Raw genomic sequence first — 25115 nt, forward strand, 5'->3', positions numbered from 1 at the left:
TCTGATATCATAGCTATTGTGTCCTATATCCTTTGATCATCCTTTTTGGCCAGTTGTCTGCGGAAGCAGGGGTTACATGTAAAAACTCAATGTCTCAACTTAATGGTGTCTTTTTTATTTTTAGTTACTTTTCCTTTCCCCTTGGTATCCTTCTCTATCTCCAACTGAAGAGGGAGAAGAAAGAGTCCGAGGAGAGTAGGAGGGAGAGGAGCAGGATGGGAAGAAAGAACAGCAGGAGTCACCCTTCAGTATAGTTTATACCAACTATTCTAAAATAATTTTTTTTTAATTGGTAATATCCAATGTTGATGAGGTTGTGGAAAAACCAGTGCTAGTGAAAATCAGTGATGATGCCTAGCATTTGTTAAGCAGCTACTAAGTTCTAAATACACATTTCATTTACTTTGGTCCTCACAACTCTATGGGACAGGAATGACTACTGTTCCCATTTATGGATCAAGAAATTGAGGCTTAGAGAGGTTGACCATAGGGGCACCAGTGGCTCAGTCGATTAAACATCTGACTGCATCTCAACTCAGGTCTTGATCTTAGGGTGGTGTGTTCAAGCCCCACATTGGGCTCCATGCTGGGTGTGGAGCCTACTTAATAAAAAGAAAAGACAAGAAAAAAAGTCTGACTATAGAAACATTATGTTGACACAAGTTTTTCTTTTTCTTTTTTTTTTAAAGCAACACTACAAGTGATATACCAAAACTGTGTAACATTTGTGTCTTCTGGCCCATAACTGCCAATCTTTTCTGGAGTAACTCGAGAGAAAAGAAGAGTTATATTCGCAAAGACTTTCACCACAGCATAATCTCAAATAGTGAAAAAGCAGAAACAACTTGAATGCAAACAAGATAATTTATAGAACATCAACGTGATAGAATATCATGTGGCTACTGAAAGAATAATTATGAAGACTGCTAAAACACAGGAAAATGTTTTATGGTGTATATATATGTTTTTTTAAAGATCTTATTTATTTATTTATTTATTTATTTATTTATTTATTTATTTATTCATGATAGACATAGAGAGAGAGAGGCAGAGACACAGGAGGAGGGAGAAGCAGACTCCATGCCTGCAGCCTGACTTGGGACCCGATCCCAGGACCGTAGGATGGCGCCCTGGGCCAAAGGCAGGCACTAAACCGCTGAGCCACCCAGGGATCCCCTGTTTTATGGTATATTAAGCTAAAAATCAGACTGTGAAAATGAACCTATAACAACCACTTAAAAAATATATGCATTTGAATAAGAACCAAAAAGGAATATATGAAAATAGTTGTGTTAAGAATACCGGATTAGAGGAGATTTTTCTCTTTAAAGTATTTGCTTTAATATGATTATGTTGTTTTTACTTTTCAAAAATAATTAATACCCATGATAATAGGGGGAAAGTGCTGAATTAGACATATATGTGCTCTGCTGAACAGAACACTAAGTAAACCATTGAACTTAAGTCATTATTATTGATCAATACAAAGTTACTTGAGGATATCAAACACACTTGAGAAATATATTTTTATAACTGGTTTAATGAATTTATCAGCAATTTCAAAGACTCTCAGTTGATGTCCAGTGGGGATCTGTGGTAATTCTTCTCCATGTCATGTTCCACCCTCACACCCAAGCTTTAAGTTAGCAGCTTCGATCAGTCTAGTTTTAGCCACCAGTGATTTTATGGTTCTGACTTTTGGTCTTGTTCTTGGATGCACTGTGTCTCTTTCAGAATAGTCACTTTTATGTATCCAGCTTCAGAATTCTGTGAACCCTAAAGAGACTTGGGGGACTTCAAGGTTTGCGATTGCTTCTTCTGACTTACGTTCCTCAAGCTCTTGAAGGTTTCTGACTGACTGTACCAAACCTCTTCCTGAAAAACTAAGAATGGCCATTTGTGAGGACTTTGTTAAAATGGGATCTCTTGATAGCACTCTGGGATTACAGGGATAAGGTATCAATTGGATTTCAGTTTTTTACAAGAGTCAAATACAAAGAAAGTCAAGTAACATTTACCTTAAATTTATGTTCAGGGATTACCTTCTACCTTAAGTCAAGATTCTGTCAGATATGGGGGTGAAGAGGTGGAAAACAGAGAAGGAAATGGAAAAAGATTCAAGTACTAAGTATAGAAAAATCGCCCCCAAATGCTATGCTTTGTCAAGCTAGCAACTCAGGAGGGGTTAGGCTGCCATGACTCTCAGGCTTGCAGATGATTGTCTTGACTTTACTAACCTGGAGCTTGATAAGGGCAAGATTTTACTCCATACTTCAAGTTCAGGGACGTCATTAATTGTCTCCTAAAAGAAAAGAAAGGATTGCATATTTAAAATTATAAGCCATTGGCAATATGATCCTAAAATGTATGCTTTATATATATGTTTGGCTAAAGATTTAATTCACTTACCTCATACCGATTAGAATGGCCATCATTAAAAAAACAAAACAAAACAAAACAAAAACAAAAACACAAGAGATAAATCCTGGCACAGGTGTGGAGAAAAAGGAACCCTTGTGCACCATTGGTGGGCATCTACATTGGTGCAGCCACTGTGGAAAACAGTAGGGCAGTTCCTCATAAAACTAAAAACAGAAATGCCATATGATCCAACAATTCCACTTCTGGATATCCAGAGAAAATGAAATCACTGTCTGAAGATATCTGCACCCCACGGCCCCATGTTCATAGCAGAATTATTTACAACAGCCAAGACATGGAACCTAAGTGTCCATGGATTGATAAATGAATAAAGAAAATGTGATAAACACACATGGAATGTTATTCAACTATAAAAAAAGAAGGAAATCCTGCCATTTGCAATGACACGGATGTACCTTCAGAGCATTATTCTAAGTGAAATAAATCAGAGAAAGACAAATACTACATGATTTCACATATATGTACAATCTAAAAAAAAACAACTCACAGAAGCAGAGATCAGATTTGTGATTGCCAGAGGTGAGGGTGCGGTGGATGGAGGAATTAGTTGAAGGTGGTCAAAAGGCAAAGACTTCCAATTATAAGATAAATTCTGAGGATGTAATATACACACTGAAGACAACATTTAACAGTGCTGTACTGTATGTTTGAGAGTTGCTAAGACAGTAGATCTTAAAAGTTCTCATCGCCAGGAAAAAAATTGTAACTAAGTGAGGTGATAGAGGTTAACTAATCTTATTGTGATAATCATTTTGCATTGCATGCATATATCAAATCATTATGTTATACAAATCAAAGTTACACTTTTTAACTTATGAAATGAATGTTATAAGTCAATTACACCTCAATAAAACTGAAAAAAATGTATTCCCTAAATACCTATAGAATATCTGGTAATTATAAATCTTACATTTTTACATTAGCACTTCCACTGTAAGCCTGCTTATTATATCTATTTTCCTACATGAATCACCTCATATTAGCTGATAAAAATCATTCTGTTTTATTTACTTAGGTAAGGTTTTCTTAGTACTCTGGTAAATATTTTCTGTCCCTTTAAATTATGAAAAAAGTATTTTTTTCATAAAATCTATGACTTTTTTTTTAAATCTATGACTTTAAAGACCAAATACCCTTTCTCACAGAAACCAATCAACAGAGACCAAATTTTACATATGATTATGAGGGTTTAGTAATTCTCCAAAACTTGGACCTCTGTTTAACCTTTAATATAGGCCAGTTTGTTTCTGTGAGAAATTTTTAGTTATCCTGAAATAAATGAGAAACTTCTATAAGGAGGAAAAAACTAGCATTCAGAAAAATTTATAATGTGTGAAAAATATTACTAGACTAGGAGTTAGGAGAGCAAGGCTTGAATTCTGGCTCTACTAGTTGTTAGACTCTGATACATCCTGTCACCTCTCTGCGTTTTGCTTCCTACATTTAAAATGTAAGAATAACAATTAATACCTAATCTTTCAGGGGTATTGTGAAAATTTATTAACATAAACATATCTAACATATGGGAGGAACCCAATAAGTGTTCAATATAGAAACAAGTGTATGTATATGCAGTGAAAGAAAGAAGCTATATATATTTTAAAGATTTTATTTATTTATTCATGAGAGATACAGAGAGAGAGAGAGACGCAGAAACACAGGCAGAGGGAGAAGCAGGCTCCATGCAGGGAGCCCGATGTGGGACTTGATCCCGGGTCTCCAGGATCACGCCCTGGGCTGAAGGCGGCGCTAAGCTGAGCCACCAGGGCTGCCGTTTTTTGAATGCCATTTATTTGCCAAGCAACACACTAGGTACTTTATATGCATTATTCTAATTATTCTACTTTATCGCCAGCAGCCGTATTTGAAATTCATTCACTGATTCATTGATTCATTCATTCATTCTTGTGGAGATATAATTCACGCAATAAACAACTCAGTCATTTAAAGTGCACAATTTGGGGCGCCTAGGTGGCTCAGCTGGCTAGGCATCTGACTCTTGGTTTCAGCTCAGGTCATGATTTCAGAGTCATGCGATCAAGCCCTGTGTTGGGCTCCACACTCAGTATGGAGTCTGCTTGTCCCTCTCCCTCTGCTCCTTCCCCCTGCTTGCACTTTCTCTCTCGCTCTCTCTCTCTCTCTCTCATATATATATAAATAAATAAAAGTAAAGTGCACAATTCAATGGTTTTTAGTACATTCACAGGGTTGTACAACCATTATTACAATCAATTTAAAAAATCTTCAGCACCCCCAATATAAACCTAATACCTTTAGCTACACCTCCCATCCCTAAATGATTCAGCCCTAAGCAACTACTCATCTACTTCTATGTTTATATAGTTGCCTATTCTGGATATTTTATATAAATGGAATTGTATAATATATGGTGACTGTTTTTCTCATTTCACATATCTTTAAACTTTGTCTGCATTATAACATGGATTAATGCTTCATTCCTTTTTATGGCTGAATGATATCCTGCTGTATGGATGGATATAACACATTTTATTTTATCCATCATCTGATAGACATTTGGATTGTTTACTTCTTGGCTATTATCAATAATGCTGCTCTAAGTCTTTATATACAGATTTTGGTGTGGAACAACCACCTTTGAGTGTTATTACTACATTTTCCCAGATTAGGGAACTAGAAAGTGAATTAGGTTTCCTTTTTTCACACAGCTAGTAAAATGCTGAGCTGGGATTTGAGACATGAGGTGCTTTGAGAAAATATATCAAGGACACAAAGCCATATTTTGAGAGGGGAGGATTCAGAAAAAGCTTTATGGAAGAGAAGATATTTAGTTGAATTCTGAGGGACAGTAGGAACCAGCCAAGAGAAAATCTGGTGGAGGGAAGTCATGGGAGAAGGCAGTGGAGGGAGAGGGGTTTCCTAGAAGAGCCTAAAGCTGATAGAATATAGAATTCAAAGACCTGTACAATGTGGAACCCTAGAGTGGAGAGGGGAACCAATGAGAGATAAGAAGGGTGAGAGTGGCAGAGGCCAGGTTGTGGAGAATATGAAGACTGTGTTGGAAAATTTGGGTTTTATCAACGAGACTGTGTTAAGTCATTGAATAGCGTTGAGTCATAAACTCAGATTATATTTTGTAAAGACCCCTCTGGCTATAGACTAATAGAACAAAAGGACTTCAAAAGACAAAAGCCAGGAAGATGGGATGTGTCTTTCCAAGTAAGGAAAATATATGATCCAGAGGGAGGAAACTTCAGAGCTTTGGGTGAAACAGCAAATAGATCTGTTTCATTTGATCAAGTTTGTTTGATGTCAGAAAGTTATTTGGACCATGGGAAGTTCCTGTGTGGCTTCAGTTCTTCTGGCTTAGACATCAACAACTCTGGAAGCCTTCTCTAACTACCCCAGACAGATCTAGATGCCATTCCACCTGCTTTCACTGCATTCTGGGCCTACCGCTATTGTGCTTATCACAGTATATGGTAGATATGACTTTCACTCTCACTAGGGCTGAGTGCAGGGAGCGCAAACACTGTATCTTGTACATCACCATATCCAAACCACAAGGGGGACAGTGTGAAACCTGGCACACTCTATATGCCTAATAAACATTTGTTGAATGAATGAACTTTATCTGATAGACAAAGCAAGTCTCTGAAACTCTGTGAGATGAAGAACTACGAAGGCAGGCAGTGTTTCGTTAAGATTACTCTGGAGGCATGGGCAGGACAGATTACAAGGGAAGAGTGAAAGGAGATGAGTGAAATTGTTGCTGTAACTCAGGTACTAAGTGCTTGGGATATGGAGGGTAACACGATGAACATAGCTCCTGCTCTCATGGGTTTACAACCCAAAAGAGAGAAAGATGGGATTACAATGCAGGAAGCAACATGGTCTCTTACCAGCCTATGTCTCCAGTTATGCCAATACCCCAAATGGGAAACAGTACACTTGGGGTATTATGAGGTAACGGCTAAGAACAGAGAGAGTTGGTTTCAGTCCTTGCTCTTCTATTTATCAGCGATGTGCCTTGGGCAGTGATGTCACTTCACCTCACTAGAGCTCAATTTCCTGAGCTGTGAAAATGGCAAGGTTATTTTGTAGATTAAAAGAGATAATGTACATAAAATGCTTAGCAAAGTACCAGGCGCATAGCAAGCACTCAATAAATGTCAGACTCTCACCATTTTTGTCTCTGAGGTGTTGCAAGGAAAGAGGAGATCTAGAATATGTCTGATCTCTATATGTGATCTGTTTGTAGTGATACTCAATCATTGAGAATCAAGAGACGTGGGAAATGTCAGCAGTAGCTGTGTGACTCAGGTACATCATTAACCTCTCTCGAGTTTCATCACTTTCCCATATAAAATGAGGGGACTGAAGTGGAAGATTCTTAAGATTCTAAGTTTAAAAGCAATTTTGGAGTTGTTTTAACACATATGAAGATGTTACCAGTTGGTACTTTTGTTCCACATGAAACGTGGAGTTTGATATACTGTAGTCCTGACCCATGTCACATTTCTTATCTTGTTTGAGCATAATATGGTGGCAATCAAAGCTATTGGTCCTAGTATATACTCCACTCAGGCTCTAACTCAGTACCTATAAGACTATAATGCTTATTCATGTATGTCTGTCCTTCTCTACTTAACTAAAGACTTCAAGAAACAGGGTCTAGCTTCATATTCCTAGGATTTAGCATAGTTCCTAAAACTGATAAATATTTGCTGAATGAATAAGTATATTGTGAATGGCTAGACAATTGAGAACAGTTGTAGCTCAAGCAAAAACATAAACTGTTGGAAATCAAGCCCATAATCTGGCAGTTCTACTTTTGACAAAATCTACAAAACAACTCATATGCCTTAGGAATAATTACCTTTCTTTTATTTTTTCTTAAATTTTTTTACCTTTCTTTTAAAAAAGATTTTGTTTATTTATTTAAGAGAGAGAGTGAGCAAGAGCAAGAAGTTGGGGGAGGAATGGAGGGGGAGAGAGAGAGAGAGAGAGAGCGAGAGAGAGAGAAAGAGAATGAGAGAGAGAGAATCCCAAGCAGATTCTGTGCTGAGTGTGGAACCTGATATGGGGCTTGATCCTGCAAACCTGAGACCATGACCTGAACTGAAATCAAGAGTTGGATGCCCAACTGACTGAGCTACGCAGGGACCCCAGAAATAATCACCTTTCTGAGAATAAATCAGATGTGGGTCTTATGCTCATACCAATAGTACCCAACAAACAGAATCTACATGAAATATCTTGGGAAGAAACGTCTAGCAGATGATATAAACCAGGGGAGAAAGCAAGCAGCCTCTGTATCCTGGATTCAGAATGCAACTCTGTTCACTGAAGTCCCTTTTGCTGACACATTGACCAGCCAGACTCTGGACCTTCTCTGAACCTATACTATTTGCCACAGCTGTCTGGACTCTGCTACTTGTCTACTTGGATTTCTGTACATTAATTGCTTTTCTCTGACTCCAATGTTCTCCTCAGGCTTGACTCATTGCCAGACCAGACTATCTCCATTTACCTCTCTGAGCCTCAGACTGCTCATTTCTCAGGGCTAGAATAATCCATGGCAAACAGGTTTGAGAATGAGGCATACATGTGAGAATATTTAAATTCATTCATTCTCAAATATTTATGGAGCACCTGTCTATAGATACAATGACAGATGAGATAAAATACTTGCCCTTCAGGATCTCACTGCTGAGTTAATGAGATAGAGAAGAAAAAAGGCAATGATGATGTAGTGTTAAGGAAGAAGCTATGAGACATGTACAAATCTCTTTGGGATAATGTAGGGGGAGAGTGTTTACTAAAAGCTGACCCAGGGGTGCCTTGGTGGGTCATTCAGTTGGGCATCTGACTCTTGATCTTAGCTTGGGCCTTGATCTCAAGGTCATGAGTTTGGGTCCCAAGCTGACCTAATAAAGAGCAAAGTTGGCCAAGAGGAGTCTCAGAGTCTGTTGCTCTGGTGCAGCCAATGAGCCTCTTTGCCACAGTCCACTATGAGGCCAAGTGCAGCCTACAGCTACATGAAGATGAAGGGAAGGGACACCTGGGTGGCTCAGCAGTTGAGCGCCTGCCTTCAGCCCAGGGCATGATTCCAGAATCCCAGGATCGAGTCCCACATCAGGCTTCCTGCATGAGCCTGCTTCTCCTTCTGCCTGTGTCTCTGCCTCTCTCTCTCTCTTTCTCTCTCTCTGTGTCTCTCACGAATAAATAAATAAGATCTTTTTTTAAAAAAGGAATACGTTTAAAAACAAAGATGAAGGGAAGAGACAACACAATAACCTTGGCAACTAGGCTTCATATGAAGGACACGCAAAAGCACACATCTTACCTTTTCTTCATAAATCTGCATGCTCTTTATGATTCGCTTTAAGAAGCCAACGTGCTGTGTAAGCCGGAGGCTGATTTCCCGCAATTGCTTATTTTCTTGATCCAGAAGAAAGACTCTAAGAATGGGATAGATCAGAGGAATAATTGAAACTTTCTGTATAATTACTAAAACTCAACACTATGTCCCACTTCCCACCAGCTCTGGGTCCTAGCCCACTGCCTAGATTATGTTTGGCAGAATGATTCCCACCATGTTCCAAGACCAAGTAGAAACTAATAAGCTTCTGGACCATACATAGTCATTAAAAACATATTGAGAACAGAGACATACCATATGCAAGAGTGTGGAAGGCACAGTTCTAGCCCTAGAGAAATGTGATGATGGATATGGTCCCATTTAGGGGTGGGACTGAAACAAGAGACTCTGCATCCCTTCAAACATTGTAGCTACACAGCCTGCATCTGGTTCTAATCTCATGCAGTCCTCCCATACTTTTGTAGCAGTAGCATAGCAGCAGTAGTAGCAGCAGAAGCAGTAGTAATAGTAGTAGTAGCAGCACTAGTATTAGTAGTGGCAGCAGTAGCAGTAATAGTAGTAACAGCAGCAGCCATAGTAACAGTAACAGTAATAGCAGCAGCATCAGTAGTAGTGGTAGTAGCAGCAGTAGTAGTGGTACTAAAAGCAGTAGTAGCAGCAGCAGTAGCAGTAATGGTAATAGTAGCAGCAATAACAGCAGCAGCTGTAGTAATAGCATTAGTGGCGGCAGCAGCAGCAGTTGTAATAGCAGCAGTAGTAATAGTAGTAGTAGCAGCAGTGGTATTAATAATAGTAGCAGCATTAGTAGCGGTAATAGTAGCAACAGAGTAATAGCAGCAGCAGCAGCAACAGCAGTAGCAGTAGTGGTAGCAGCAGCAATAGCAGTAGTTAATAGTAGAAGTAGAGCAGCAGTAGTAGCAGCAGCAGCAGCAGCAACCTTTTACCACGTACTTACCATGTGTTATGCACTGTAACCACCCACAGAGTAAACACTTAAAACCGCTCATGTATTGGCTCATTCGATCCTCACAACAACTCCATGAAATCACTATCGTTATGGAGTCCATTTTACAGATGAGGAAACTGAAGCCCAGAAAAAAGCAACTTGTTTAAAGACATAAAAACCAGAAAGTCGTAGAACTGAGATGCCAATCCAGATCTTTCAGACTTCTAAGCCTGAGTTCCTAACCAGTATTCCAGGCTCACTCTCCAGGGCCATGGTTTATTTAGGACACATGAGGGTACAACAGTGTGGGTCGGAGATTTGTGTTTGAGTTCTGGTTCTGCCACTTACTAGCTGTGTGATCCTTGGCAAATTACCAAACCTGAGCCTCAGTTTTCTCATCTGTAAAAGGAAGAAGCACCCTGTAGAAGAAACTTACTCCAGTTTCTGGAGTAAGTAAACTGTAAGTAACTGTAAGTAACTCTTGTAAGTAAAACATACAAGTCCAATCCAGATGGCCAGAGTGTGTCTTTAGGAGGGTAAGAGGAGAACATCATTAATGTTAAGGCACGGGTAATAAGTCAGTTGTGTTGGGAATGTCAGAATCAATGACATAGTTTGAGAAGGGCAGTGGCTTATATAGAGTATATTCAAGGGGAGACACAGATAATAAGAGATAATCAGAGACTCCCCAGGCCTGCCCGGAGAAGTGTGTGTCCACAATAGCAGAAGGAGAGTTCCAGGCTACTGGACAGATCTCCCCACAGACTGTGGGCTGCAGGGCCAAGCTAATGAGGTTTGCACACTACTGTGTCACTGACCAAGCTACCTGAGCTCCCGAACCTTTCTGGACCTTAGCTTTCTCACCTATAAACTAAGGCTAATCCCAGAGCATCCTTCGTGGATTGGTGTGAGGCTTGGTGAGACAGCGAACTTACATCAGTGCCTAGCACATAGTAAATGCCCCCAAAATGTTATCACTATAGCTATTATTGGTGACTCTATGTGTTAAGATCAACCCATTCTCTTTGCCCTAATTCTGTGCTCTTTGGTGAAGGAGAAACCTCTATGGAGAATTCACTGGCTCCTCAGGCAGGATCGCACCTACCTGTTCTCGACTGAAGATATTACGCATTTGTTGCTGTGGGTTAATTGTTCTTGGTCTAGGAATTGTTCCAGAAGTTTCCTTTTCTCTAGGAGCAGTATATCATTTTGAGCAATGACCTGGTCCCGGAATGCCTTATCCTAGAGATCATAAAGCCCCTCGTTACTGCAGGAGGAAGAATTATGAAATGGACAGCAAATTTCCTTTTTTTATTTTTCCTCTCTTGCCCCCTAGGTTGTCTTCACCTATTTGCTGATGTTGCCAGCTATATAGTTCTTTTGTTGATTTTGGTCATTTTAGGTCCTGCCTTTTTTTTTTTTTAAACAATTAGTCATTCTTCTGGCTAACAGTTAAAAATATCTGAGCACTCAACTTCCAGTAAGATCCCAAGGCTTTCATGTATATTTTAATATCACAGGGTATCAAATCACTAACAAATACAACTGAATCTCCTAAAGCTCCAGTTTGACATTTTTCCTTATAACACACCTCCATCTGCAATGTGGTGATAGTCTTAGGCAAAGAGAAGAGATGGGAATTTAGCCCTCAAACTTGGCAACCAGCGTCAGGATCTTAGTTGGCTTGGCAAATCAAGCAGGTAAGCCAGCTACTGAGAATATCTTTGTGGATATCAGCCCAAAGAGACTTCTAGCTTGACACCAGGTTTCATTTCCTACCAACAATTTTCCAAAAAGCAATAGCTAGTGAAGCTATAGCTAAAATGATAAAGGAGGGTAGCTTGTGAAAAAATACTAACGTTTTTATATTGAAAGAGTCAGTGGATATTAATAAATATCACTGTTGGTGAGGAGTTCAGAAGCTCAAAAGTGTAGACTTGCCCTTTTCACATCAGTGATGACCTATCACTGGTAAGTGCCTTCACCCTTCTGTGTTTGTTCCCTACCTGCCAAAGGCAGGAGTGAGTGGGGATGGGAAGAGAATAATGAGCTGCTGGCAGATGGTGAATCATAGAGTTAAGAGGGGCAACTTTCTTACTATCTTTTAAATAAGGCACCGATATAGATCATCCAGAAAAGACTCCATCTATTATTCAAGAATTGTAAGAAAGGATATGACATTATGTTCTGAAACAAACCACTCCAGATTTTAAAGTCCCGCAGCCAGGACCCTTCAATGTCTAACAATAGTCTTGTCTGCTCTTATTTAAGTATGTTTTTGGTAAGGATTGAGAATAGAAGCAGTCATCCCACTGATAATACTCTGCAGTTACAACTGGATTAGAAAGGAATCTGGATGGGGCAGGCTCCTGAAACTCTGCCCTTTGGAAATGCCTTATTCTTTGAACCAGAAAATCAGGACATCTGCTCTAATAAAAGGATAAAATATTTGGAGAAATTTGGTTTGGATGTTTACAACAGGCAAGAGACTCAACAGGCTCACTGTATAAAGAGAAGGCTGAAGGAATGAAGTCCAAAAAAAGCGGCATTACTTTCTGGAGACTTGGTGCTTGGAAGGTGAGCCCAGCTCTGGTCCGTGGGCCCTAAAATAAGTAAAATCAGGACCTCCAGGTTTGTACCACTGTGGCATTAGTATTTCCTATTCTATTAACAATTTCTCTTGTTAACTGACATATACCAATTAACATGTTTCTAAGAGAGCGTATACCAAGAGAGAAGAAAATAACATCTATGTATAGTTGTCTGTGTCAGGTGCCACTCCATGGCATTTCCTATTTTAACTGCACAAAAGCCTTATGAGGTGGGGATTAGTTCTGGCATTTCATGATGGAAAACAATACCCAGAGACTTGTGCCAGGTCACAGAACTATTCAGTGGCAAGTCAAGATTTTGCATCTAAGGCCAAAACCCACTGCACCCTTCAATGGCAGTAGGCAAAGGGACCAACTGCCCTTCCTTAGCTCTGCATATTTGCCATCTCCAGAGTATTTCCTGGAGATCTGTTGTTCTCTGGGTAGATGTGTCAGATTCCCAGGGCTGCTGTAACAAATTACCACAAACTGGATGGCTTAAAACAACAGGACCTGTTTTTCTCACATGTCCGGAGGCCACAAGTCTAAACCTGGAAGTGTTGGCTGGGTTAGTTCCTTCTGCCTCTCTCTCAGCTTCTGGTGCTTACAAGCAGTCCCTGGTGCTCCCTGGTGTAGCTGCATCACCCCAACAGCTGCCTCCACCATCATGCAGCCTTCTTCCCCTGTGTGTGTCTACATGTGCTGGCTCTTCTCATAAGGACACCAGTCATACTGGATTTGGGGCCAACTCTAATCCACTATGACCTCATCTTAACTAATTACACCCGCAAAGACCTTATTTCCAAGTTAGAGCACATTCTGAGGTTCTGGGGAGACACAAGTTTGTGGAGGACACTCTCTAACCCAGCACAGTCAGGAAGAAAGTAAACATGCCTGCTGAAAGTAGGAGGCTGTTTCTGTCATGTAACCCTAGGAGTGGAAGGCAGGCAGTACAAGAACATGGCAATGCAGAAGTAGGCTGATATTTCTGGTGAGCCCATGAACCAGGATTGCTACTTTCATCTGTATACTTTTGTGTACTTTTCCTAGTTGTGAGTCTAATCTAGATCTGAGTCTTTAAAAGTTTGACAATTTCGTGCCCAAATAGAAGGATACAGCAAAATCCAACTTATTTTCCTTTCTTACTATAGCGTGGAGTATCAGGAGGATTTTTTTTTAAACATTGGTGACCCATCTGTTATAATCCAAAAATGTTTTATTGTGTGTAGTCTAGAATTCTTAACCATCCCATAATAGCCCATGGAATGACTGAAACTGCATGAGTTCTTTCGGGATCCTTGGCACACACATAGCAATGAGTATTTTAGGAGCGAGCACAGAGTTTTCAAAATTCTGATGGGCTAAGGATCTCAAGAAGGGAAAACATTACTGGCTCTCCACTTTGAATTCACATAGCTTAATGATCTCCAGACCATTCTGCAGTTGATTCCATGCCATCTGTGTCATTTTCTTCCTGCCTACCACTAAGTCACAGGGGCAATGGGACAAGGATGAAGCAGCCATGAATATTGAGGAAAAAAAAGCCTAGAGACACTACACAAGCATTGATAAAGGAACACGAGTCACCCACTTTCTCTGCCATTTAAAACTGACAGAAGTTCGATGCAAACTGAGTGCAATACGAAGTAGGAATGAATTACTGAGGGTCCTTTGGAAGTCTCTGCTGATGCATTTAAGAGAAGACATTTTCATTTGAAAACAAGACACTGATTGGGGTTGGAAGGGCAGGGTATTTTCAGTGTCTGATCCATTTTAGCAACACCATGAGTCTTACTTTTTTTTTTTTTTTTGGCAGAATTACACCAAAAGAAGGTGCAAGGGAAAGAAATGAGAACCTAGGGTATGAAGAGATTGCAAGATAATTAAAGCAGGAGGGGACTTTCTCGAATGAGCCGAGCCACAGCACATCAGGGAGCTCTTCACATTTCTGCTCACCTTTTCCTTTTCTTGATGCAGAATTCTGATTTCATGTTCTAGTTTTTCAATTTTCTTATCTCGTAGTTCTACTTCGTGAACTAAACGGTCCTTAACTCTGCGAAGTTTGGCTTTGTGGTGCTGATGTTTCTCATTATAGTTCCTATAAATGTAAATTTAAACAGAGTGCAGTTGAGCAGAGTGAAAGTTTATGTTGCTTCCTCAGTACGCACCTTTCTTAGGTTTCCTTCTCTTGCTTTCTTGAGGCCTGCCACCAGATGTGGATACTTGTCCAGCCTCACAGCTGTAGGACTTCTGGCCCCCAAGGTAGGGGAATGGACCAAGGGTAACCTCCTAAATAGCAGCAGCTTTAGTCACCCCCAACTCAGGAAACTCTTTGACATCTATTTCTGATTCCTGCTCCATGGAATCAGTAGTTGAGTTCCTAGTTCTTGGCTATACGCTTGGAGAGTGATAAACCCACTCCAACCTCCGATAACTGAGTCTGCTCTCAGTCCTTGCCTGAGTCTGGACTTCTGAAGGCCAATTCTACGTAGGTCTCTGCTCAAGACTCTAACTCAGATTCCGACATAAATCAAACTTACTGCCAGCAAGCCCATGAGAAGATACTCAACATCATTAGCCATTAAGGAAATGTAAATCAAAGCTACAGTGAGATACCTCTCCACACCCCCTAGACTGGCTAAAATAAAACAAACAACAACAAGTGCTAGGAAAGATGCAGAGAGATTGGAACTCTCAAACACTGCTGGTAGGAATGTCAAATGGTGCAGCCTCTTTGGAAAAAGCCTGAAAGTTCTTCAAATGGTTCAACAAAGAACCCTGGGACCTAGCAGTTCCACCCCCAAGAGAAAGGAAATGAAAACACATCCATGTGAAAACTTGTATATGAATATTCATAGTAGCACTATTCACAATAGTCAAAAGGTGGAAACAACCCAAGACCATCAACTGATGGATGGATTAACAAAATATGGCATATTTGTACAATGGAACATTATTCTGGCACAAAAGGGACAACGTACAGATCCATTCTACGACACAGATGAACCTTGAAGGCATTATGTTAAGTGGAAGAAGTCAGTCACAAAGGACCACATATCACATGATTGCATTTCTATGTCCAGAACAGGCAAATGTAGAGGGTTCCTGGTGGCCTACGGTTGGGGGCAGGGAGGGAAAATGAGGATGGCTAAAAGGTTTCTTTTGGGGGTAACAAAATGTTCTAAAATTGATTGTGATGATGGATGTACAACTAAAGCCACCAAATTGTACACTTTAGTGGGTGAACTGTTTGGTATGTTAATTATATCAATAAATGTTTTTAAAAGAAGGACAAAAATCTACATTACCATTTCAAGCTACTATAAACAGCTAATCTGAGTAAACAAGAAAATAGATTAAAGCCTGGATACCCCAACTAGGCAAGCGTCTTTGAAGATGACTGTGCTTTCCAAATAAGGATATGGTTAGTCAAGAAGCACCTCTTCAAATTAAAAATTGAGGAGATATCTTACTTTGAACCCATTAGGTCTGATAACACAAAATCACTCTAAACTAGTGTTTCTCGACCTCTGTCCTGTTGACAATATGTGCCAGGTGATTTGTTGTTGTGGAAGCCTGTACTGTGGTGTGTAGAATGCTTACACAGAATCCTTGGCCTCGACCCACCATATGCCCGGAGTACCTTCTACCGTGTGACAACCCCAAATATCTCCAGACGTTGCAAAATGTTCCCTTGTCCGGGGAGGCAAACCACTGCCCCATGAGAACCATGGCTGCAGCCCACGTTCCTAAACTGAGTTTTCTCTAAGCCTACGGCAGTGATTCTCAAACTGTGTCCTGACTGAGAGCATCGGCATCACCTGGGAACTTGTTAGAAATGCAAAGTCTCAGGCTGTATCCCAGAACTACAGAATCATAAACTCGGGGTGGATCAGTGTTTTAGCAAGTCCTCCGGGGATTCTAATGCAGACTAAAGCTTGAGGGAAAGCCCTGGACATATTTGGGAGGGAGCCCCTTACCACTTCCATTTCATTATAAACAGACCCCTTGTGGCAGGCTATAAGGTCTGCAGGTATGTAGCCTTTCTTCTTTCCTGCTAACCAAAGCCAGATTTCATTTAGGTGTCCACAGAGAGTCCTTGATCTCAAGAAAGGTGTGTGGGCCCCAGCTGTGTGTGTGTGACAGGGGGGTGGGCTTGTGAGAAGGTGTGCCTGCTGGACACTTCTAGGAACTTGAGAAACCATCCCTCTCCGCCCTAGCTGCCCTTGTGCTGAGGCTGTGCGACCTGCAGCTGCAGTCACTGCCTTGTAACCACGATGGGACAAGCCTAAAGACGAACGTGCCCACCCACCAAGCACAGCAGAGCAGAATGAAGGAAAGAGCCTGGTCCTTAGAGACACTGAGCAGCTGAAGCCATCTCCACAATCATATTCCTTGAGATTTTCTCCTCAAGGAAGAGAAAGGAGAAAAGATTTTTGGTCTAAATATGTGTCAGGTGGTTGCTTTGTTTTGGTTGTGTTTTGTTTTGCAGTCAGTTACATCCTGATATCTTAAAAACAAAGCAAAGAACACTACTCCAAACAAACAAAAACTATTCTAATGGGGGGTGCTTGAGTGGCTCAGTCAGTTAAGGATCTGCCTTCGGCTCAGGTCATGATCCCAGGGTCCTGGGATGGAGCCCCGCCCAGTGGGGAGTCTGCTTCTCCCTCTCCACCCCCCCCCCACTCATTCTCACACTCTCTCTCTTGATCTCTCATGCTCTCTCTCTCTCTCTCTCTCTCAAATAAATAAAATCTTTTTAAAAACTATTCTAACAGTCTCTATAGCCCCTGACTCCCCTGAATGCCTCGACATTTGGGTAATGGCATTTTAACTGAAACAAAATGTGTTTAAGGAATGAGAAAGCTACTCTTGGTCCCTGTAGGCACTAGAGGACACAGCCAGTCAGGCCGGGGGTGGCAGGCAGTCTTCACATTTTGACTATCTGATCTTACCTCTGATACTTAAACTGGGGGGAAGCCCTAACTTAAGGGAAGGTAACTAAAAACCTTGTTTGATTTGATTTGATTTTTTTGAAAAGATTTTTATGTATTTATTCACGAGACACACACACACACACACACAGAGAGAGAGAGAGAGAGAGAGAGAGAGAGAGAGGCAGAGACCCAGGCAGAGGGAGAAGCAGGCTCCATGCAGGGAGCCCGACGTGGGACTCGATCTCAGGTCTCCAGGATCACGCCCTGGGCCGAAGGAGGCGCTAAACCACTGAGCCACCCAGGCTGCACCCTTGTTTGATTTTAAAGCAAATTTGTGCAGCCTATCTCCATACTCTATGAAGTCAGCAGACAGAGGCTGTGCAGGAGTTAACTCCGTGGACCAAGGTAGCCAAACCCTTCACATTCCTTGACTGGCTCCTGGGAGACAACCTTTAAGCCCCTGGAATATCCTGCTTGGTAACGACATCTTTGATTACCTGTGGCCTGGGGCCACACCAATATTTTATGCTAACAGTATGATTGATGGTGAGTGCATTTTTGTTCAGCTAGAGTCCTGTGCTGTGCTGTCAGTTTGACCTTGGGGGTTAGGGGAACTAGAGACTGAGTAGTTAAGGTTAATCATTGGGGCACTCCATGACTATGTGACTGACCCCTGATAAACTCTCTGGATGTCAGGCCCAGGTGAGTTTCTGTGCTTGGGAATACTCCATACATGTTGTCATGCGTCATTGCAGAGAGGATTATGTACTGCCCTATCTACTCTAGTGGGAGAGGACCACGGGAAGGCTGCTTGTGTCTTGTCTCTTCTGGCTTCTATGTGCCTTTTTCCTTTGCTGATTTTAATCTGTATCCTTTCACTGTAATACAAACCATAACCATGAGTATAACAGCTTTTTTGAGTACTATGAGTCTCGATGAAATCACCATACCCGAGGGTGCTCTAGGGACCTCCTCACACGGAAGGAAGTTACTTCTACAGAGAAGAATGCTAAAATATCAGCAAGGCCAAGCAAACCAGACACTGCTGATTTTTCCCAGTAAGAAATCTATTTTTAAATTTTTAATAATTAAATTAAATTTTATTATTCTTAAATTGAGGTATAATTGGGGCATCTGGGTGGCTCAGTTGGTTAAGTGTTGGACTCTTGGTTTTGACTCAGTTCACGATCTCAGGGTCATGAGAGCCCTGTGTTGGACTCTGCTCAGCAGGGAGTCTGCTTGAAATTCTCCCTCTCCCTCTGCCCCTCCTGCTCATGCTCACTCTCTCTCTTTCTCAAATAAATAAATAAAATCTTTAAAAAGAATAAAATGAGGTATAATTGACATACAACTTTATATTAATTTTGGGTGTATAACATGATGATTTGAAATTTGTATATATTGCAAAATGATCACCACAACCTAATTAACATCTATCACCATAAGTAGGATTTTTTTTCTTGTGATGAGAACTTTTAAGATTTACTCTCTTAGCAACTTTCAAAGATGGGATGCTATAATATTAACTATTAACTAGTCACCATGCTATATATTACATCCCCATGAATTATTGAGCTTATAGGAAAAGCTTTCAGTGTTTCACCATTGAATATGATATTAGCTGTAAAAGCTTTCAGTGTTTCACCATTGAATATGATATTAGCTGTAGGTAGGCTTACATTTCAGGTCTTTAATCCATTTTGCATAAATTTTTGTATATGGTATAAGAGAGTGGTCCAGTTTTATTCTCTTGCATGTAGCCATCCAGTTTCCTTAAAACACTTTATTGAAGAGACTGTCACTTCCCCACTGTATATTCTTGGCTTCTTTGTCATAAATTAATTGATCATGTATGTATGGGTTTGATATTTTGTTTTATGTAAGAGCTGGGAGCCAGATGGGAGGGAAGGAGCAAAGCAGACTTATCTAGATGCTAATTCTAGTCAAACTGTGATAGAAGAGCTACTCCAAGACGGTCCTGTGTTCTTCTAAATTATGTCTTACTCCTAAATATGTTTTTGTAAGACTCCTCCATTTTCCAAAATAGTGCCCTCTCTCTCTTACTTGCTGATCGTAAGAGAGAGAGGGCACATACAAGAATCATTTGCATGTTTTCCCTTAGAAGATTAACTTAGCTGTTAGTGGGACGCCTGGGCAGCTCAGCAGTGGAACATCTGCCTTTGGCCCAGGGCATGGTCCCAGAGTCCCAGGATCAAGTCCCACATCAGGCTCCCTGCATGAAGCTTGCTTCTTCTTCTGCCTATGTCTCTGCCTCTCTCTGTGTCTCGAGTGAATAAAGAAATTAAAAAACAAAAAAAAAAACAAAAAAAACCAAACTTAGCTGTTAGTCAGATATCCGGCTGAGAAGTTGGAATTCCTGAAGGCCAGAGACATACATACCAGCCTAGATACAGCTTGTCATTGTGTTTGGCAGTGATTGACTGTTGGAGTTGTCCCCAGTCCATTTTCTCCTTCCTCTGTCAGTATAGACCCTCTGATTTTCAGCTGGGCACCTGGTTACCCATAAGGTGAACTATACTTCCTGACTTTCCTTCCAGCTAGGTGGGACCATATGAGTAAACTCTGGCCAATAGAACATGAGTGGAAGTAGTGTGTCCTTAAGGCAAATGGAACATCCTTGCTGTCCCCTCTTCCTTTTTTGTTGGCTTGAAGGTGGATGAGAGTAACATGTTAAAGATGCTGGAGCAACGAGACAAAGGAGTCTAGACTCCTGTTACACTGAGCCACCATACCCCTTCTAGACTGCTTATGTCTACACTGTTAAGTAGGAGAGAAAACTTTTCCTTTCAAAAGATGTTGCTATTCAGGGTCTCTGCTCTAGCAACTCTACCTACATCCTAATTAATAGAGTTGGTCTAGATACTGGGTTCATAAAACTGCTTCAGGCCTGTTCAGTTTTGTGGCTCTTGCAGTACCCACTGCATAGGATGAAGTATATATTTTTGCAGAATCGTGTTCAAGATTACCACTGCTGTGACTTAGATTCTTTACAGGGAGATATTTACATCTCATAAATGTTCTTATTTCCCTTTTTACTAGAAATAGTTTGGCAAAAGATATCACTGGGTTTTAGCATCCTCTGGTCCATGGCTTCAGAGGTGTAACACCTACCAGTGTACAAAAAACCTACCTGGCATCCTCTGGGTTTCTCAGCTGTTCACAATTACTCTGATTTTTTTTTTTAAGATTTTATTTATTTACTCATGAGAGACACAGAGACACAGGCAGAGGGAGAAGCAGGCTCCATGCAGGGAGCCCGACATGGGACTCGATCCCAGGTCTCCAGGATCAGGCCCTGAGCTGAAAGCGGCGCTAAACCGTTGAGCTACCCAGGCTACCTGCTGAGCCACCCAGGCTACCCTACTCTGATGTTTTGACGTCATTTGGAACACAGCACTTGTTTCTGGGTTTTATTTTACCCATCCTGCCCTAGGATATTAAAACCCAAATCCTAGCTGCTTTCTCTCTTATTTTGCCATTGGGAGTATTAAGAAATTAATTTTTAAAAAAGATTTATTCGTTTATTTGAGAGGGGAGGGGCAAACGGAAGAGAGAGTCTTTTTTTTTTTTTTTTTTTTTTTTTTTAGGAAGAGAGAGTCTTAAGCACACTTCCTGCTGAGCATGGAGCCCCACGTGGAGCTCAAGTCTCACGACCCTGAGATCACAACCACTGAGCCACCCAGCTGCCCCTCCTTTCAGTCTTTTTATAAGCATCTTTTGTTTAAACATTGCCTACATTAAAATTTTAGTCTTACCATCTTTCCATTTATTATATTGTAAGCATTTCCCCATGCCACTGTCTAGTCTTTGGGGCTCCCCATGTTTTACAATTGTGTGAGGTTCCATCAAGTGAGCGTATTATGCTTGACTGAACTGGCTCCTGTTGCTTGATATTCAGGCTTCTTTCTATAGTGTTATGCATGGTTTGAAGAGTATGTTGATGCAGTACAGCTGGTGAGAGCTTGGAGCCTTCCCTCGCCAGTGCTGGCTGGCTAGGTGGCACACCTTTTGGTTTGGTCAGAAGCTCTCCTGGCCAACGTGTGTGAAGAACATGTGAATTTTCTAAGTTTATTTTTCACTTTATTAACTACTAGATCTATGAGGCAGCACAATACTCATGTCTAAAATGTAGGGACAATTTTTTGCTTATGTTTAAGTAAAACCAGATGGACTTTTCTATTTTTTTTTTCTTTCAAAAAGGCAAGGAATTTGTTCCTCTGGAGAGTGGTTGGGACAACTTGGAAAAAATAAGCATTGTCTGTAAAGGTCAGGGCTGGGGTCAGGGGAATGAAGACAAAAATGAACCTAGAGTTTGATCATTCCTTCCATTTTCTTTCCTAAAGCTGTGTTTTTAACACTGGATGACCCATCAGAACCACACAAGGAAGCTTTTATAAAGACATTGGTCCCTAAGCCCTATCCCCACTAACCTGATCTAACTAACCTATATTGGGGTCCAGGCACATGAAGCTAGGGTCAGGACCCACTGTCCTAAAGGCAATGGGCAAATGACACGGAAAAATATTCAGCCACACTAGCCATCAGAGAAATTTAAAATAAAATGACAAATATTTATAAGTGAGCATTAAAAAAATCATAGAATATGTTGCTCAAAAGAAGTCAGGCACAAATATTACATGCAATAATATTCCATTTAGATAAAATTCTAGAAGAGACAGAGATCAGAAGAGTGGATGTCTGGGAGGAAGTGGGGGACACATCTCTGCATCTGCAGGAGATGCAGAGCGACTGTGAAAAGTTCAGATGGAACCTTAAGGGATAATGGAAATGTTCTGGATCTTGAATACAGTAGCAGTTGTGTAGGTGTATACATTTGCCAAGTATAAGGCTGTACATACACAATCTGTGCATTTATTATAGGTCAATTATACCTCCACTAAAACAAAGAATATTGGGTAAAATTTCTTCAGAGCCCTCCCCCCAATAGCAGCACCCAGTGCTAATGAGGATGTGGTGTAATTGCTACTTTTATATAATGATAGCAGAACTTCTGAATGGTGGGATGCTTCTGAATGTTTGCCATGACATTTTAAGAACCAGAGTTCCAGATTTTTGACCAGTAATTCCACTCCTGGAAATTTATTCTATAAAAATAATGTTTTAAACAAAAAGTATGTGTATGTGTGTATATATACATATACCAAAATACCTTTTTTTCTGTGTTATTCTGAGTAAAAATCTCATTTATAAGACCAGTGAGTAATTTGTAACTCAGGACTGTGTTGTGAGGGTTGATTCCAGCAGGCCTAGAACTGACCTGAGCTGTTTTGCTAAAGTTCTTCCTTGGCACTGACTATTGGTCAAGTAATGAAATTTGCTGATTAAAGCAGCATTGCTTTGTAATCCCAGGGCCGAGGAATCTGATGGCAGTTTTCACCAGCTTGTCAGCACTGTTTACTGATAACAGTGAGACCAATGATTTGTACTTGGTCTCTGTACTTGGTCTCAGTCTTCTCAAGAAGACTCTGCTGTTGAGGCTGGTTACGTAGCAGAAATATGCTCACATGACCAGCCGAATATATATATATATACATATACGTATATATACAAAATATATATACATATATATTTATATATATGTGTGTGTATATATGTATAAAGAAAAATCTCAGTTGAGACTCCATCTGGGGGGTCCCTGGTTTTGAGGTATTCAGTGCACACACTGGTAGTTCCTGACCCAAGAGAGGAGGTGCATGCCAGCATGGCCCTTACACATCTGGATCACCTCTGGGGATCCTGGCTGGACCACTCAGGACTGTCTGCTGTGAGACTGCCATGGAAGGCAATTCTGTTGTGCTACTGTATCCTCTCCTGCAACAAGTTGGACATTTGGAAGCACTGTCATTGGATCCTGTTAGTCTTCTTTAGCAATCAGATCCTGTTTAACTGCAACTATTTGTGCAAGGGTACATCAACTTTACAAAATACTATGTTTTACAAAAATAAGCAAATTCAAAGGCAGTCGCAACAAAGCACTATGCTTACGAGACAACACTAAGAGGAGGGGAATATAAAATTTTATCCAAGCTATGGGGCAGCCCGGGTGGCTCAGTGGTTTAGCGCCACCTTCAGCCCAGGGCATGATCCTGGAGACCCAGGATCGAGCCCCACATCCAGCTCCCTGCATGGAGCCTGCTTCTCCCTCTGCCTGTGTCTCTGCCTCTCTGTGCGTGTCTCTCATGAATAAATAAATAACATCTTCAAAAAAATTTTTATCCAAGCTATGATAGTAAAATCATAAAACTGTGTATTGACAGAGACTAGGAATGAATACGTGAAGGATTCTGGGTAAGCAATTTATATACACATTAGATTCAGTGTCAATTCATTTGGCAGGCATCGTGGCATTTTATATGTTCTGGATCTCGCACTTCATTCTTTCAACTCCTTCTAATACCGAGATAAGGTGTGAGAAGAGCACTACATAGGTTATTAGAGGACTGAGTTCTTGTCTTAGATTTCTAAGCAGCATCAACTGAACCACACATAGTCCCCTGACCATGGTTTCTACATTTCTCACTAATATGATGATTGAAGCAAGATAAGGAATACCAATGACTTTGAAAAATACTCTTTGCTATACAGCAATGGACAATGGTTTTAAAATCATTATTATTAATACCATCAACATAGTTGGTGAGTAAGAATACAAAAGAATAAGAAATTTCAGCCTAATAGAAGGAATAGAGCAGGAGACTACAGAGCTGGGAGCGGAGGGGTGGGTCATGGAAAAATAACTAAAAAGAAATAGAATAATAGCTGTGTGCTAGACATTGTTCTAAGTGCTTTATGTCTGTTTATTCATTTAATTTTCACAACAACTTTATGAGATAAGTGCTGTTATTTTGCCCGTTTTAAAGATGAGGGACTTTGGGCATAGAGAGGCAACATAATTCATCCACAGTCACACAGCTAGTTTCTAGTGGATCCAGGATTTGTACCCAGGCAATATGGCTCCAAAGTCCATATTCTGAACTACTATGCTACATTCCAGAAAGGAGAGCAGGAGGCATCTGGTGGAATGATGAGCAGGGAATGGAAGAAAGAGCAAGAAGTTCAGAAACACATTTTTTATTGAACACCTAGTATATACTGTAGACTAAGGAAAATAAGACCATAGTCCATGCCCTTGAAAAGCCTATAGTCTGGTAGGAAGACACGTAGTGAATCACATTATTTCAAAATAATGCGGCAAGTTCTGAAATAAATACAAAGAGGCATATACCAAGCGCTGTTAAGGATACAGAGAACAAGCACTTCACTCAGCCCAGGCTGGTGGCACCAAGAATGGTTTCTTAGAGAAGGTGACTCCTAGCCTAAGAATTATGAGTTGAAATGAGGAATTGAAACAGGGAGAGGGTGATCCGGACTGAGCAAAGTATGTGCAGGGAGAAAACCATGAAGGCAAATGAAAAGGGTGTATGTGGGAAAAGCATGAAATCCCTATCCAGAGGGAACTGGTTTTTGTTTACCTCACATGGACATCAAACTGCTTCAAAAGTTGCCCATATTTTTCACGTAGCACTTCCTTCTCTTGCTGCAACCCAGAAAGCTTTTCTGACAATTCTTGGTTGCTCTTAAGATGCTGAAAAACAATTTTTAAAAAATTAGTCTATTCTGTGCTGCAAGGTTGGAAGTCTGAAAACTACATTTCCCAGACTCTCTTGACAGCAGAGTTCCAGCACTGCGGGGGGAACCCATAGTTCTCCTCTAGCACTAGCAGGTAAATGGACGGAGAGACAGCTGACGAGACATTTGCAGGGGCTTCAGGAAGTGTTCCTGCAAATCTCCCA

The 25115-nt window shown here is 40.7% G+C and overlaps 1 protein-coding gene across 2 annotated transcripts in view; it reads right to left on the bottom strand.

The window, feature by feature from the left end:
- Nucleotides 1–1522: 1522 nt before the first annotated feature.
- The window catches only part of CCDC30 (coiled-coil domain containing 30), a 118852-nt gene continuing 95259 nt past the window's right edge, over nt 1523–25115 (bottom strand). For both annotated transcript variants that reach the window (XM_049093958.1, XM_025419693.3), the window contains 6 exons: nt 24795–24907; nt 14300–14441; nt 10858–10994; nt 8771–8885; nt 2238–2302; nt 1523–1883 (listed from right to left, as the gene is read on the bottom strand). In XM_049093958.1, the coding sequence (XP_048949915.1) occupies nt 1760–1883; nt 2238–2302; nt 8771–8885; nt 10858–10994; nt 14300–14441; nt 24795–24907 (696 nt within the window). In that variant the 3' untranslated portion in view covers nt 1523–1759. The remainder of the gene's footprint in view (nt 1884–2237; nt 2303–8770; nt 8886–10857; nt 10995–14299; nt 14442–24794; nt 24908–25115) is intronic.

Source organism: Canis lupus, chromosome 15 (genome assembly GCF_003254725.2).
Source record: "Canis lupus dingo isolate Sandy chromosome 15, ASM325472v2, whole genome shotgun sequence".
NCBI lineage: Eukaryota > Metazoa > Chordata > Mammalia > Carnivora > Canidae > Canis > Canis lupus.